This window comes from Anopheles darlingi, chromosome 3, assembly GCF_943734745.1.
Source record: "Anopheles darlingi chromosome 3, idAnoDarlMG_H_01, whole genome shotgun sequence".
NCBI lineage: Eukaryota > Metazoa > Arthropoda > Insecta > Diptera > Culicidae > Anopheles > Anopheles darlingi.
Genome location: NC_064875.1, coordinates 63,837,042 through 63,852,041, shown reverse-complemented (window position 1 = coordinate 63,852,041; position 15,000 = coordinate 63,837,042). Strand labels below are relative to the sequence as shown.

General features: G+C 49.0%; 4 protein-coding genes across 4 annotated transcripts in view; 2 read left to right on the top strand and 2 right to left on the bottom strand.

Annotated features, from left to right (window-relative positions):
* LOC125954499 (uncharacterized) overlaps positions 1-919 on the bottom strand; it is a 981-nt gene extending 62 nt beyond the window's left edge. Inside the window, exons 1-2 of the mRNA XM_049684881.1 lie at positions 460-919; positions 1-388 (exon numbers count right to left, since the gene is read on the bottom strand). The exon at positions 1-388 is cut by the window's left edge and continues 62 nt beyond it. Of these exons, the coding sequence (XP_049540838.1) occupies positions 1-388; positions 460-907 (836 nt within the window). The 5' untranslated portion in view covers positions 908-919. The remainder of the gene's footprint in view (positions 389-459) is intronic.
* Positions 920-1,071: 152 nt separating this feature from the next.
* LOC125954409 (uncharacterized) overlaps positions 1,072-15,000 on the top strand; it is a 14,064-nt gene continuing 135 nt past the window's right edge. The window contains exons 1-3 of the mRNA XM_049684684.1: positions 1,072-1,218; positions 7,237-7,930; positions 11,119-15,000. The exon at positions 11,119-15,000 is cut by the window's right edge and continues 135 nt beyond it. Coding sequence (XP_049540641.1) covers positions 7,752-7,930; positions 11,119-14,986 — 4,047 coding nt within the window. The 5' untranslated portion in view covers positions 1,072-1,218; positions 7,237-7,751 and the 3' untranslated portion in view covers positions 14,987-15,000. The remainder of the gene's footprint in view (positions 1,219-7,236; positions 7,931-11,118) is intronic.
* LOC125955695 (uncharacterized) lies at positions 2,951-4,526 on the bottom strand. The gene has a single exon (XM_049686837.1). It carries the CDS (start codon positions 4,524-4,526, stop codon positions 3,006-3,008), a length of 1,521 nt encoding a protein of 506 aa, XP_049542794.1. The 3' UTR covers positions 2,951-3,005.
* LOC125955694 (DNA-directed RNA polymerase III subunit RPC9) lies at positions 4,671-5,111 on the top strand. The gene has a single exon (XM_049686835.1). It carries the CDS (start codon positions 4,671-4,673, stop codon positions 5,109-5,111), a length of 441 nt encoding a protein of 146 aa, XP_049542792.1.

The window sequence follows — 15,000 nt, the reverse complement described above, 5'->3', positions numbered from 1 at the left end:
AGCTTCGCTTCCAACCACGATTTAAAGCTGTTAATCGAATTCTCTCCATAGCCGTCGATGCGATTATTGCCTATTATTGGCCCATATAAAGACAAGAGGTAACTTTTCCAGAACAGTTCCATCGATTTCCCACCCTCGGAATCAGCCACAAAACTGTGGGCGAACACCGTGATGTCGCCGTTGAAGGATTGGAATGGAAAACCGGTTGCAAAACATCGTGTACCGAGTGGTGGCTGATTGATTTGTCTGGCACAGTTCGCCCTAGCCATTGCCATTATTGCCTTCAGCGACGCATGAAGCGAATCCGGATATTCTCCCTCCGTGTTGTTGGCGGATTTTTCCCTTCTCAGTAATATCTCTTCGCACTGGCTTAGTTTGTTTAGCGTATCTACAAGCACGAAAGACACACGCATTAGTAGCGATTTGCATGGGGATCCTTCGGTCATCCCGTCGGCTTACCAATAATTTTTCTTTTTGTTTTTCGAAACATTACATTCACCTGCCCTGTGCCATCGTCCAGCTTGTAAACGACGGTAGAATCGTCTTTCACGCGTTGTTGCGTCAATCGGCCATAGACCATTAAAAGTTTGAATTGCTTGTTGAATAGCTCGCCGCCAGTAAAGTCCTGATATAGTTTAATTTTCCGTATGTAGTCCATTGGAACAGCCAGCGCGTAGATTCTGATAACTCCGGTCGAACAGGAAACCGCAGAAGAAGGACCTGGGGCAGAATGCTTTACCGGTACCAGCCGTGGCCGGGGAAGTGTTTGGACAAAGGTTCGAAACTCCGTTTCCTCGTTGGTCAGATCGATCACTTCAATTGGCCCGGTAGTTTCACGGGCCACATTCTCCGAATTAGCTTCCTTTGGTTCAATTTTCACTGTTGCCGGTTGTTGGTTGTTGGCCATGGTACGTTGGTATTTTATTCAAAGCATCTCGTACTATCTTCTGCTGTTTTTTGGTCCTTTATTTTTGCCGCCGTTTCTTTGTTGTCATCTGCGTTTTGCTATAAAAGCCATAAAAATGTGACACTCACGGCTGCCAACATAACGGGTTTAACAAAAAAAAAAAAGGCAAAGCGTTGAGGGGCTGGTCGTGCCTCGTCGATTTTTAAACCTCGTTTTCCTGTTTGCAAACTACGAGAAGCTGAAATTTATCATAAAAAGACGGAAACAGTACAGTACAGTGTGTGGAAAATCAGTTTGAATAGAATTACTTGGTAAGTTTAGCACAAAGCAGTTTCCATTTAACGCGCGTAATCCGTATCCGTATAGTGAAAAAAATGAGTGTTTGTGTGAGTAGTGCGTGATTTCCCAGCGGCCTCGCTGAATCGATTTTCATTGAAAACCCCGTCCAGAATGTGCGATTTGATTAAGAGCATCGACTCCGACTTCGTTTTTAGTCGCTTGCGATAGTGTTTAGGAATCTGTGAAATACGAGAAATCTTCATGAATAAAGATGGTTGCTAAGTTTTGCAGCTTCCAACAAAACCTACTGCTGATGTGTGCGTGTCTGCCTGCCGCGCGGGGCACAACCAGCATCTGGCAGGCTCAAGATTCGGGGCGGCGGCGTCCGGCAACGACGGCGCAATTCGGTGCAGCTCCTTCCATGACCCTCGACCGGGAGAAGAAAGGAAATCAGCGACACAGAACAAAGCGTCTCAATATCCTGCGGTATGCGACGATGTTTTTCCAATTCCTGAGCACGGCTGTCCTGACTGAGCGGAATACCATTACGTATTATGATGTAACTCTTGAGCATCGTTTCCCATTTAACGGGCTGAACGGCATGAATGATACAGTTGTTCAAGTTTAGCTTCCACCGATGGGTTGGACCAGTGTCCTGCATTCTATGTTCAGTTATTCGATTTTTTCGCAACACTCCCTTTTCACGGGGCTCTTTGGTCGGCTATTGCTGGTACGTTGCTTACTAAAGACAAATTGATGCTGAAGATGCTGAGCTGGTCTGCGTTGGAACTGGTCAATATGTTTGATTTTTAGAGTTGTGCTGAAATCAGTTTTCCTGAAAATGTGTTTACCTATTTTCAGGCAGTCTTGCTCCTTTCATATCTCGTTTGTTACTTGTTTTTTATGCTCGACTAATGCTGCATATGAAAGGAATACCTGTTTACTTAACAAGTCCAGTGTTTAGAGAGAAAACAAATTTAGTTACAAATTAATGGTAAAACCCCAACCATGCGTTCGGAAAGTATCTTCTCGCAGGATTTTAAAAAACATTTTCACAAAATGAAAAGGAAGAAATTATCCAATAGGACTCGGTACGACGTTTCATTGAGCTCTGGGCAAGTACACTCATATAATACACGATTTGTGTGGCTATACATGATTTATAGAACTCTTTAAAGAACCAGAAAAGGTAAGGCGTGACCATTAATCACATTAAGATCAACTGATATTCCGTGGACAAACAGAGCGTACGAAATTGCACAAAATAGTGCCGTTAGCGTTTCGGATACGCATATGCCAGTGTTTATGCTACGCAATACTGTCGCATCGAGGAAATGCTTAATCCGAAAATGGGCACCTTACTAGGGTTGCACGATGTATATTAAAACCAGTCGGGCATTGCGCTTTGCTCCAAATAGCCTGATACTTTGCTATTTGGATTTTTGTTCTTTCCCTTTTTTGAATCACAAAACAATTGATTTTTTTTAATAAAATCAATGGTCGTAAAGAATATCTAAGTATATTTGCTTCGGCATTTCGATTTCAGGGGTTTACAATTCCGAAAAGATAACAATCCTATTTCGTCCTGTAACGGTGTGTTGACCTACAGGCAAACCTAGTAAGTAGTTCTGGCTGCAGGACTCTGGCACTTAGCTTGTTTGTAAAAGAAAATAAATAAACCAATATTCCACCGTATTAGAGTAAAGACTGCCCTCTGGTATCGTTCGCTAGTTGCTGGCACACGAAACACATAAAAGAGCCCATTGTCTTTATGTCCATCAAAATGAGAGACTGTCCGAGACTGAGATAAGATCATTTTTCAGTTGCTTAGCTTCTTCGAGGAAAAGCGTTTAAATCCGCGCAGCCGAGGTGCAATGTATCGCAACGGTCGCTTGGTAGCCGCAGTGGTTGGCGCGAGCGTTGTCATGGCGATGGCCATTGGTTCGGTTGTAGTTGCAGCACCATCCTCCTGGTACTCCATGGTCGTCGTCTCACCGGCATAACCGAAATCAATCATCGACGACCGTCCACTACCGGTGGTCGTTTCCATCATCATCATCATCATCATCGGTTGCTCCGTCGATCGGCGATCGCCATTGCCACCGCTACCACGGGGATGCGTTTTCAGTGATTGAAAATCGATTTTGCCAATGTTGATCGTTTCCACGAGCTGGCCCGCAAGTGATTTGATCATCGTTACGTTTCGCGACGAGACCGCATTCTGCAGCTCCGCAAACAGCAGCTCGGTGGGCGTGCTGAAGCCATCGGTGTCCTCCTTGGCGGCCGTTAGCCGCTCCCGGTTACCGTAGCCCGGTCCACTGGCACGCAAAAACTCTTGCAGTTGCTTGGGTGCCTTCGATGCAGCCCGGAATTCAAACTGTCCCGTTTTGTGATTGAACACATACTCCGATTGCTCAAAGTCGACTAGCGGTATTTCCTCAGGCTGCTCTAACTCCTCGCTGGACGCTGGGGTGGCGGGATAATGTTTGAATGTCACCTTCGGCGTCGGTGGGGGAGACGGATCGACTTTCGTTTTCAGCTTGCTAACGATCGTTTGACGTTGCTGCGGAACGGCCGTCACTATGCTGGTGTACTCCTTGGCCAAACTGATGATTCCGTTTGCTTTCTTCTTGGCCGTTTTGCTACTGTCTGCGGGGAAGGTCACCGGACCGGTATTCCCGTTGCCCGTCGCACCGTTGGCCTTCTGGTTTAGCGTGCGGGCGGCAGATTTGGCCAGCTCGAGCAAATCGATCGGATGTTTCGCGTCCTCCTCCTCCGGCATCTCTCTGATGGCTGCCGGTTTCATGGTGGTGCTTGTCGTGGTCGTGGTCGTGGTAGTAGCAATGGATTGCTTCAACAAATCCTGCTGGAACCGGCCACGATAGTAGGGGTTTCGGGTTCCGGTGGTTCCAGTGCCGCGCTGTGACTGCTTCGGTAACTGCACCTTTTGCTCTTCTTTCTTCTCCTCCTTCCGCTTCTGTTGCTGTAAATGATTGTCATCGCGCGGTGGCCAGTACTCCACCTGATGGGTGCGCTTCTTGAGATGATCATCTAGTCCTTGCTCGAGTGCGTCGTAGAAATGCTCCGCCCGATCGCTAAACACCATGCTGCTGGTCGGTTTGGGCATGGACACGTTCTTGATTACCGTTACCGTTTTGTAGCGTGCATTCGCCGGTGATCCGATGTCGGTTGCGGCGTAACTATACGACACGTCACCCAACATAACGCCTCGCTTGAACATGGAGAAGCTATGTGGATGCTCTATCTCTAGCGGTTTACCATTGGCACTGGCTAGCATCGCTAGTAGCATGATCGCTAGTTGCTGGAACGCCATCATCATCGTTAGGACCTGCGGAGATCGTATAGAAGAGAAATTAATTATTTTTCTGTGCAACAACACGATCTACGATCCACGAAATAATTTAAATCCCCCACCCCTCTCCAGCACGCGGTAGACCCAGAGACCACCAGCAGGAGCAGCAGCATGGAGATCGTTAATCCTAATGCGGCCATCCTGACGAACTACGAGGTCATGACGGCGCTGAAGAATATGAAGAGCAATAAGAAAAAGTACGGTCTGCACAACCTGGCCACCATCACGTACGAGACGGTGCAGTATCTCGAGGAGACACCGTGCAAGGACCAGACGACGGCTGCAATCATCGAGTTCCTGCAAGCGATGAAGCGCTTCAACCTAACCAAAAACGAGTGTCTCATGATGGTGAACGATCCACCGAGCTCACCGCTACACATCCAGCTCATGATCGAGGATTCGGACGAACGGTTGACCGAGGAGCAGGTTGCGTGCATTATCGAGCTGGCCGCAAAACTTCGACCAGCGGCTGCCATGGAAACGGATACAACTACTACTAGTAACACAGCTGGATCGACACCACAGACTACCGATGATGGCAACCGGGCATAGAAGATTTGCTGCCCAATGTATGATCTCCAGAAGTTCATGGTTCTACTTTGATCGAAAAGTACAGTATGACATGCCGCAACCAAGGTGCGGGAACCGCGTTGTAAATATATGCCTGTATGAGACAAACTATTCGTAAACCAAAACGCTGTGTCATCGTCTCTTCGAAGTTCTCTCTGTTCTTGGACACTCCAGAAGTCACCAACGTTTCTCGCACTGAAGTGTTCTGTGCCACTTTCTACTGCATCCTTCTCGATCCCATCGAACGGGCTGCAAATTGCCCCAAATCCGAACGTTTCCGATACTCCGTGGGATTTCGCGTCACAGAAATGAATCTCAAAACACAACTATCATCTGCACGACGAAACTCACTTTCACTCGGTGACGCAGTTGCTGCTGCTGCATGCTGCTGTACTGTCGTTCAATTACCACAGAGAAAAAACTGCACAACAGGATCACTGGCCTGCGATAGACTGTGAGGTTTTCCTTCGCGATGCAATCACTTTATAGCCTCCCGGTCTTTTCAACCCCTCCTTGGGACGTTGGTTGTCCCGGAGTTGTTAAGGGTCAGTGGTGAAAAAGGGGGAATTTTCCAACATGGACTCCCCACCACCTCATCCACCCCAATGCATTCTCGTACGCAGACTACACGTTTTTTGGTCCGAGAAACGCCACTGGATTAGACGAGATTTTTCCATTCGGATGATGATGAGTTCCAGTTGTGGATGCGGTTGATCGTCAGTGTATTCTGCCCTCTCTGTCTTTCTCGCTTTATCTTTCCTTTTTGGCCAGAGAGGAGGGTTGGCTGGAAAGAAATCGGAGACCGCTTGTTGCTCGAGATCAGGTCGATCAAGTCCGAAAGAAAATTTGTCCAGTCTGAATTATGAGTCTCTTCCCGTGTTACTACGTGTTTTCACTTTCAACTTTCGGTTGTTCCGGTTGAATAATAATATATTAGAGAAGTGTCAAACATAAACATCCTCTTGATCTGGCCAGTTTTCTACAAAGTTGTAGTCGAACACTCCTCTTCCTTATGCCAAATTGCAGCGTATTTCCTGATTATTTCGACATCTGTACAGGACAGTAAATTAGCTCATTTGATTGCCACAAGTTTGCAAACACATTAGAAATGGAAATACACAAGAAACAATAAGGCATTTTCTTGTGAATTATAGTGTAGAATATTACTACTAACCTACAAGTAGTACCGCAACGCCTATGGCTATGATTTGGTTGTTATGCGTAGTAACCATGCAATGTACATTCAATCGCAGTAGCGATAGTGCAGAACGGGAACGTTAGTTTGTAAGCTAGACTTGAATCCACAGACAAACGCGAAGACTCTTTCTGTATAAAATCGAATTTTCTGATCGAAAAGATGTTTGTATAGCTGTATAGGTAGTATACATTTGCACTTGCGTAAATGCAATTAATTTCACGAAAATTGGATCAAATAGACGCGAAACTGAAAGTGACATATCGGGTAAGGAAATGGTAGGTTACCGGCCTCTAAATTACTCGGCCCCGGCCAGCGAATTGAACATGTCCTGTACCACCGATCGGATCTCTCAGGTTTTAAGGAACGAAAGAAATTGAAAATGAATCATCACATCTGTCTGATTGATCGCGTGAATCATCGCGAGACAACTTTCCGATGCACCCTCGCCCCTGCGCCTTTTTCTTACGCGTGCTTCACTTTCTTGTGTGCTTATCGGTGGTCGGGAAGGGTGCAGTATGGGGGTGTGATGCCGATTACGAACCTACTACTCCCCAACGGGTACCGGTTGTCGCGCGAGCAAAAAACGGGTTCCCTCGGCAGGTTGTTGTGCCCTCTTCGTTGAACTCTTCGTGGCATGTCGTTTCGTGCGATGGATGGATCGTTGTTACTCCGTTAATAATGAACGATAATCATAAACAGAGCACGACCATGTGGTCCGTGATGGCGACAGTAAAGCACATGGGCTGTGTGCTCCCTTTTCGCAAACATTGTGGTCCATATTCCCTGTAGCGCGTGCTTCGCGCAAACAGGAGCTTTCGTTGTGATCCTGTTGATCGCTTCATTTTACATTCCCACTGTCATCCGTGTTTGGCTTCCTTTTTATGTTTTGTTACTTTCATCCCTTTTTAGGTAATTGATCATCATACGATCGCGAGGATCCCACAATACATTCGGGAAAGAGATTGCTGGAAAAGAAGGAAATAAACGAATTCCCGAAGTTCCTGTAGATCCTGGGCTGGATATTAGGATTATCACGCAGCAGACTCACAGCAGCCCGCCGCATCGGCCATCATCAGACGTTTACACCGTAGCTCGTTCGGTCGGAGACGAGCTAGTTTAGTGTTTCTCTAGTGCAAACCTAGTGTCCTGTAGTCAAAGAAAATAATCGAACCGCCTGCCGTCCCGAGGTGTGCGTGTGGTGCCCTTGGATTTGAAGAAGAGGCTCCTCAATCGCCGTTTGCGTTTTCCCCATCAAAGGGCCCCACTCCCCACTCTGTGCGGTTGATTGAAAGAAACTCGGAACCAAGTTTGCAACGAAAGGGTGCCCGGGAAGGGCCATCCATTGGTCACTATCTACTGTCTCGCTTTCGTACTCTTTCTCGCCTGGTATCGTCTCTTCCTTCGACACCACGCGGTGCTCCATCATGAGTGTGTACGGTAGCAACGTGCAGCCAGCCAACGTGAGTGTGATCATTCGCCTGCAAAACCTACCCTTGGCGGCCAATGCGTCCGATGTGCGCGCCTTCCTCGCAGGGCTCTCGATACCGGACGGTGGCGTTCATATCGTCGGTGGTGAGCGAGGCGACGCGTTCATTGCGTTCAGGTTTGTATTATCAATCGCCATTCTTCAATTGCAGCACGGGCTAGTTAAGCTAGCTCTGGACACATCCCTAGACACATAAAGCAACCCACAGACAAACTTACATAGACTCGCATTCCGGAAGACCCTTCACAGCTTCTTGATGTCGTTGCCATTCGGTCGGATCGATAGGAAGGGAGAACTAATGTGTCAACAGGAACGAAGCACTGGAAAGCGGTGGCTTAGCCACCAGACATAATTCGCACTTCCGGGCTAACCACGCACTAGCTCACCACTCTGCGGGATGCCATCGTCATAGTCGCGGTGGCGGCACAGGAACCGCTGTTTCGATGTTATACAACCAACAGCTTGTGCGCTTGCTTTTAGTTGTGCAACCACGCTGTGGCACGCACGCCAAACCATTTGCTCCAAAAGACATTCTTAATGAGAATACCCGGATCCCCGAGGCCTCATATGCAACCCGATCTGCCGTAGTTCGTCCAATCGAACCGGGCGCTGCTGCTGCTGCTACAGCTCCGGTTGTTTGTTTTACGTTTCTCTCTGATCAGCCGGTCCGAGTCGCGAGTGTCCGGTCGCATGCAAAACTGGTCACCCCTACCCCTTTCTGCCGCCTCTCAACATCTAACCTTATCGTCATCGCCTAAGGCTAGCGACAGAGCAGGGAGAGCCTGCCCCCCACGGTGTTATGTCACATATTAGACGGTGAAGGTGGAGGAATGGCGACAAGCGGGCCCGACGTGTCGGAAGTGCAATTGCATGATAGGTTAATATTGCAACATGCACCTCGTCTATTGCCATCGCGATCGCATCGATCCTCTCTCGATCGAACACCGGTTTATGTGGTTGGGAACACGTGCGTAGATTTGCTCATTGGGACGATCCCAGGGGCCGCTCGAGCAGTAGTGGCAGTAATAGAAGCCCGATTTGGTATTCGCAAAAGTGGCGTGTGTGATCATGATCACCATCATCTCCCACATGTGATCGTCGCGTGAGTGCTGGCTGCAGTCTCATGTGCGCTCGCACTTTCTTTCACGATCAAGTTCGATCCAGTGGCAGTGCGCGGCAGGGGCAGCTTTAAGGAAGAGATGCTTAGCTTAGAAACTTGTCCCTCTTCTCCTTCAAGTGCAAGTTGAACGATCATCCACCAAGAAAGCTATGGCCAGTGGTACTGCTTCTGCTGCTTCTGTCGCGTCTGGTCTGTCTGGGTCTGGTTAGTATCGTTTCTTTTCCCTTTCTTTCTTGGGTTGCTTTGGATTGTGCACGCTCTCCGTCTCTGCTTCTTTCGGGCAAAACTTACAAAAACTGGATCTTGTCTGGACAACCTTCCCCTGTGTCTTTCTCGGCTAGACACCAGGCACAACAGGGTGGATCTGATGAATCATGGTATTCGCGCCATCGGCGGCGGCGGTAGTCGATGATGATAAATGTTGAACAAACAGTATCGATCTATGGAAGATTAAGCTGATAGCAATGAGTGTAATGATGATTGCCGTTCCATCGTTGGTGGTAGTGGTAAGGTGAGTTTGGTTTGAGAGTTCGCAGTTAATCCCATCGTATCGAAGTGGTTTTTATGTTTATCTTCAGCAATGACACCAACCGAAAGGCCCTGATAAAGATCTCGTTTTCTATTGGTTATGTTTTGGACACTTTACGTTGATTTCAGGTTGGCTGTTTAATAATACCGTGAGTAGCATGATATCATAGCCATTTCCTTAAAGATCTTTTATTGCTGTTTGTTTGCTGTTTTCGCTGTAGTTTTGATATTTTGAAATCACCCTTCAACTTAATTCGAACCATCAGCTCCTACCATTATTATTTATGGCCATTATGGTCCGTGGTCTGCTATATCTGTAATAGAACGTATCAATCGGTTTGCACATTTGCTGATGTGTTGCGAAACTTCTAGAACGTATGTTTAATATAGGATTTCAACAGTCCAGCTTGGCAGCCAATTGCTGATAAGAGTTATACAAATTAAATTTTGTAGTTTCGAAAGCCTCCTTGATCTCGTTTATTCCATTGATCATGTCTGACAATACGATCAGTATTGCCATTTGCACAACCTCGTTGCATGGTGCAATAGAAAATTTGAGACGATTAGGACGATAACTATGAAGATCGATGAGGTTTTAATCGTGTGTAAACCCTTTACATGAGCTCTCAATCGTTCTCTGGATTAAAATATTAAAATGATAAGTAGTTTTCTTTGCAAATTACACACATTTACCGTGAAATCTGGTGTATAATTGAACCTTGATGTGTTCCGAGAGCCGAATCCACACGATCGATTGTAAAAAGCAACAATGGTAATTTTATCACAATGATTTGTTCAACAGTCAAGTTATTTTAATAATGAAACAAATTTTGCTGCCGCCATTTTATCTCGGAGGCTCTGCTTTTAATTTATTTTCGACTTTATTGCTGATAACGAGATTAAAAGAATGAAAGAATCTCTCGAACAACCGCGTTCTGTGCGTCTTCCCCAATTGTTACTCTACGTGGCATTGATGCACCTGAATGACAGACTATGCTTATTTCGAAGATGTCACCAAAACTGATTGCCAAAGGTTAGACGTGAACTTTTATTTAGTTGTTAATGATCAACAGCGAGGCGAAGTTGATGAACAACCAATTTGGAGAATTGGTGCTCTCACCGTTATATCCGACTGGTTTGCAACGATGAGAAGAATACTACAACGGTTTTTTTTTTGTTGGTAACTTACGGGCGGAATACTACAACGGTTGAAAAGTTTTTTTTAAAGAAATCTAGTCATGCTAATCGAGTTATCAGTTGTAGATTTATTTGTTGAATTGTGATTCGCAGTTTACTTCAAATTTTCGTTTTCTCCGTTTTGAAATTTCGCGAATCGTTTTTTAGACTTTCGCAAGGAAAGAAATCGTTATTCCCAAATTAAAAAAAAAAGTAACACATCCGACATCCGAACATTCTGGCTGGTCGAGCCTTTCTCTGGGCTAGATCGAGGTAATGGCGCGCTAGTGAGGTGCTTTACGTTCACCCTCGAAGATACGGTGCCAGTTCTACAGTTGACCATACTTTTGCCTTCCTGAATCGAACCAGACCTGAGACATACTACAAAAGAAATAAAAGGCACTCTTCACCGCGCCGTGGTTAACTTATTGAGGATTTAATTTCTGACGATCTTTTTTTCTATATTCCCTCCTCCCAATAGCAACGATGAAGATGCACGGCAGGCAATCTTTCGCAGCGGACGCCCGGTGAAGGGTGTTCCGGTATCACTGCAACTCTCGTCGAGAACGGAAATGCAAAGAGTGATCGAAGAGGTTCGAAGAGCAGCTCAAGCCTATGAGCAACAGAGTCGTGGAGATGACGAACCATTGCTGCCGTCTGACGCTACAGTGGCTACCTCTCCGCTTTCTGCAGTTCATCCCAATATACTGACGAGTCCTAAGGCACTGTCTGCGGTCGCGAGTGTTGAAGGACGTCAGGGCGTGTTGCCGGTCGCTGCTGCTTCAGTAATGAATGCCTACGGAGCTCTCGCGACGGTCGGCAGCAACGTTGCCAAAGCTGCTCAGCTTCAACCGCCGATCATCAGTTTGACCGAATTTCTGGGTGGTGTCGGTGGCACGGCCGCTCAAAAGGCGGTAACCACGCCAGCAATTGATACAACGAAGCCATCGCCTCTGGTTGCAGCCACGGCAGCACCTGCTGCTGTTGCTGTTGCTGCTGCTACTACTGCTGCCGCCAGCACGGTTAGTCCGTTGGCGTTACCCGGTGGTTCGTCCTATCAGGAAATCCCTGGATTATCGCTGGTAGGAGGAAACACACAGGAAGCTAGTAGCGGTGTCGCCGCTCTTAGTAGTTCCGGTATAGCTAGCTGGCTATCAGCTATCAGTGAGCAGTTACAGCAAACTACTGCTGCCCAGCAACGCATTCAACCCGCGGCCATGAAGGCGACGACACCGATGGGCGCGACCAATGCGCTGTCGACCGCGTTATCGGCCGCATACGGATCGGCGGTGATCACAAACAACATGAACAGCATCATGACTAACACCATGAGCAACAACATCAGCAGCAACAATAATACGATGCCTTTCCTCGGTAATGGGCAGCCGATTGTATCCGAGGGTCCTTGGAAAACGCTGGAACGGGAGAACAATCGTCGTAGCAGATCATCCTCGCGCGACCGCCACGACAACCGGAGCCGGCAGGAACAGTCACGCCACCAGGGACGACATCAACAGCGCCGTTCGAGCCGTTCATCATCCCGCGAACGACGCCGTCGGAGTCTGTCGTCTTCGCGTGAACGTGGTGGTAGTGCTAGCCGCGGAACGCGGAAATTCCGCAGCTCACGTTCCTCATCTCGTGAACGCTGGTCCCGCAGCTCAAGCCGTGAGCCACCATCAGCTGCGGCGCAACGTCAGCGCCAACGTCAGCGTAGCCGTAGCACGAGCCGTGATCGGTTCGGCCGTACCCGGAGCAAGCAGCGTAGCAGATCGCGTTCCCGCGATCGTCATCGAAGCAGTCGAGATAGTAGCCGGGAAAGAAACCAACAGGGAGGCGGCAGCAGCGGAGCAGGCACACGAGACTCGGCGCGATCACGCTGGAACCGTCCGGAGCGAGCCTCGAGGTTTAGCGATCGGGACAATTCGATCGATTCTAACTCGAATCCATCACAGCAGCTGTGGAATTCCTTTAACAATAACACAAACAACAACAACAACAACGGTATACCATTCACGGGAACTGCGGCTGGTTTGCAGCACCAGCCCGTATACACTGGGCCCGCTGGTGCTATGCTGGCCACGATGAACCAAGTCAGTGAACCAATCTTTGGGCTACACACGATGACTGCACTGGAACAGCAACAGCGCGCACACATTATTGGGCCGCACGGTAACGTGATACCGGCACGCAGTGGTAAAATCACTCCGCCACCTTCGCTGGGCAACGGTGGTTCCGGAGGAATGTTCCGGAGCACCTCACCGTTGCACGAGAGTGTGTACACTGGGCGAAATACGAGCGATTATGCGGTGCGGCTCGCTAATTTAGATTCACTCACGGGCTACGGTGATATTCGACGTTTCTTCCATTCGCACACGATCGCTACGCAAGGCATCAAGATGATCAATGATGAGCAGGGCCGGCGGACGGGAGTGGCGTTCGTGCAGTTCGCACGCAAGGACGGCAAAACGAATGCTCTGCACCGCAACGGTACGCTGTTTCGACAGAGGAACATCCAGGTGGAGTCGATCACGGATCAGGAGTTTGAACGGGCGATCGATTCGTATCGACCGAATGGTGGTGGCGGCGCGGATGGTGGTGATCGTCGTCGTGCGAGACGAAACGGTGGTCGGTCACGGTTCGACGATGGAAACGACGAGGTGATCGAGATCGATGCCGATCAGAGTAACGATGGCAATAATGGCGGCAGTAGGTGGCAACGCGGCGGCCAGCAGGAACGAGATCGCGATCAGTCCGAACAGACACCGACGACCGCATTGAAGGTGCGGAACCTACCGACGCTGACGACCGAGCAGGACATAATGAAGATGTTCTCCGATTTCACCGTGGTCGAGGTGCTGATTGTGCGCAACCATGTAATACCGAAGCAGCTCGATGGATATATTCGGTTCCATCGGCAGGAGGACGCCCGGGAAGCCTGGTCCCAGACCCATCGCCATTACATAGCCAACAAGCGGGTGATGGTGCGAATGTGCTCCGAACTTGATTACGCGGTGGCCAAGAATGAGTACGAAAACCCAGTGGAGCCGCAGCAACCCAAGGAAGATGAGGAGGAAGTGAAGGAGAAGCAGCAGCAGATGAATGCGGGTGATCGCGATCGTCCATCACCCTCGCCACATGACGACGACGTGCAGATTATCGGGGAGGTACAGAGGCCAACGAACTTTAAGGGAATACTCGGTGGTGATCCAGTGCGCGATCCTTTCCGACGTTCCGTTGATTGGAGCATCGAGAAGAATTGGGACGAAGAAGAGGAAAATATGCCCCCTCGTGGTAGGCAGGGCTCGGTGGATGGACGTGATATGGGTCCCTCCCCCTCGATGCAACCCCAGCAGCATGGGGTTGTTGGACGGGATCCACGTTTGAATCGTGATCCGAGAATGAATCGTTTCGGAAGCAATCCGGATCAGCAGCAGCAGCAACAGCAGCCGCAACAACCACAGCAACAGAACCAAGAGAGGCAAAACAATGGGATGGAAGCAAACAATCAGCAACAACAGCACTTACAGCAATTGCAGCAACTGCAGCTCCTCCAGCAACAGCAGCAAATGCAGCAGCAACAGCAAATGCAGCAACAACGCGACAATGGTGATCGATGGCCAATGCAGCATGATCCGCGTCGAATGAACGGTAACAGCAACGATAGCAGCGAACTATTCCAGCGCACCAACTGTCTGCTACTGCGTAACGTTAAAGCCTCGGCGAGCGAGCGGGATGTGTATGAGTTCTTTGCGGAGGACGGCTTCCGGGCAAAGAACGTGCAGCTGGTAACGGACGAGTGGGGTTGCCGGACGGGCGAAGCGGTGGTTCAGTTTGATTCGGCCAGTGAGGCCGCACACGCCGAGTCCAAATCCTCGCAAATGCTAGGCAACCAGACTGTCTTCGCCAGCCATCTCGATCGGGGTCAGGTGGCGGAGCTGATGCAGCGGTTCGATGCACAGGACCAGAAACGGCAAGAGCATCAGCAGCGCCATTCCAGGGGCGAAGGAAGCCCCCCAAGATCCCGATCAAACGGTGGTCGCGGTTCCGAGAACGATGATGATGGTGACGACCATCGTAGTGCTACGGTGGGGTTGCTTAATTTAGCGTATAAGACGACGGTCGAGGATGTGCAGCGGTTCTTCCGCGATTACCGGTTACCGCTCGAGAACATTCAGCGCCTGTTTATGGATAATGGTAAGGCGACGGGTGAGGCACTGGTACGCTTCCGAAATCCGCGTGAAGCACGCCGGGCTATTCGGGAGTGCAATAATCAGCGAATGTTCGGTCGCAACGTGCGCCTGCGGATAGTGGACGATGCTATGGAGCCCCGTAGCCGAAAGGGTTACTAAAGCTCTTGGGCCGG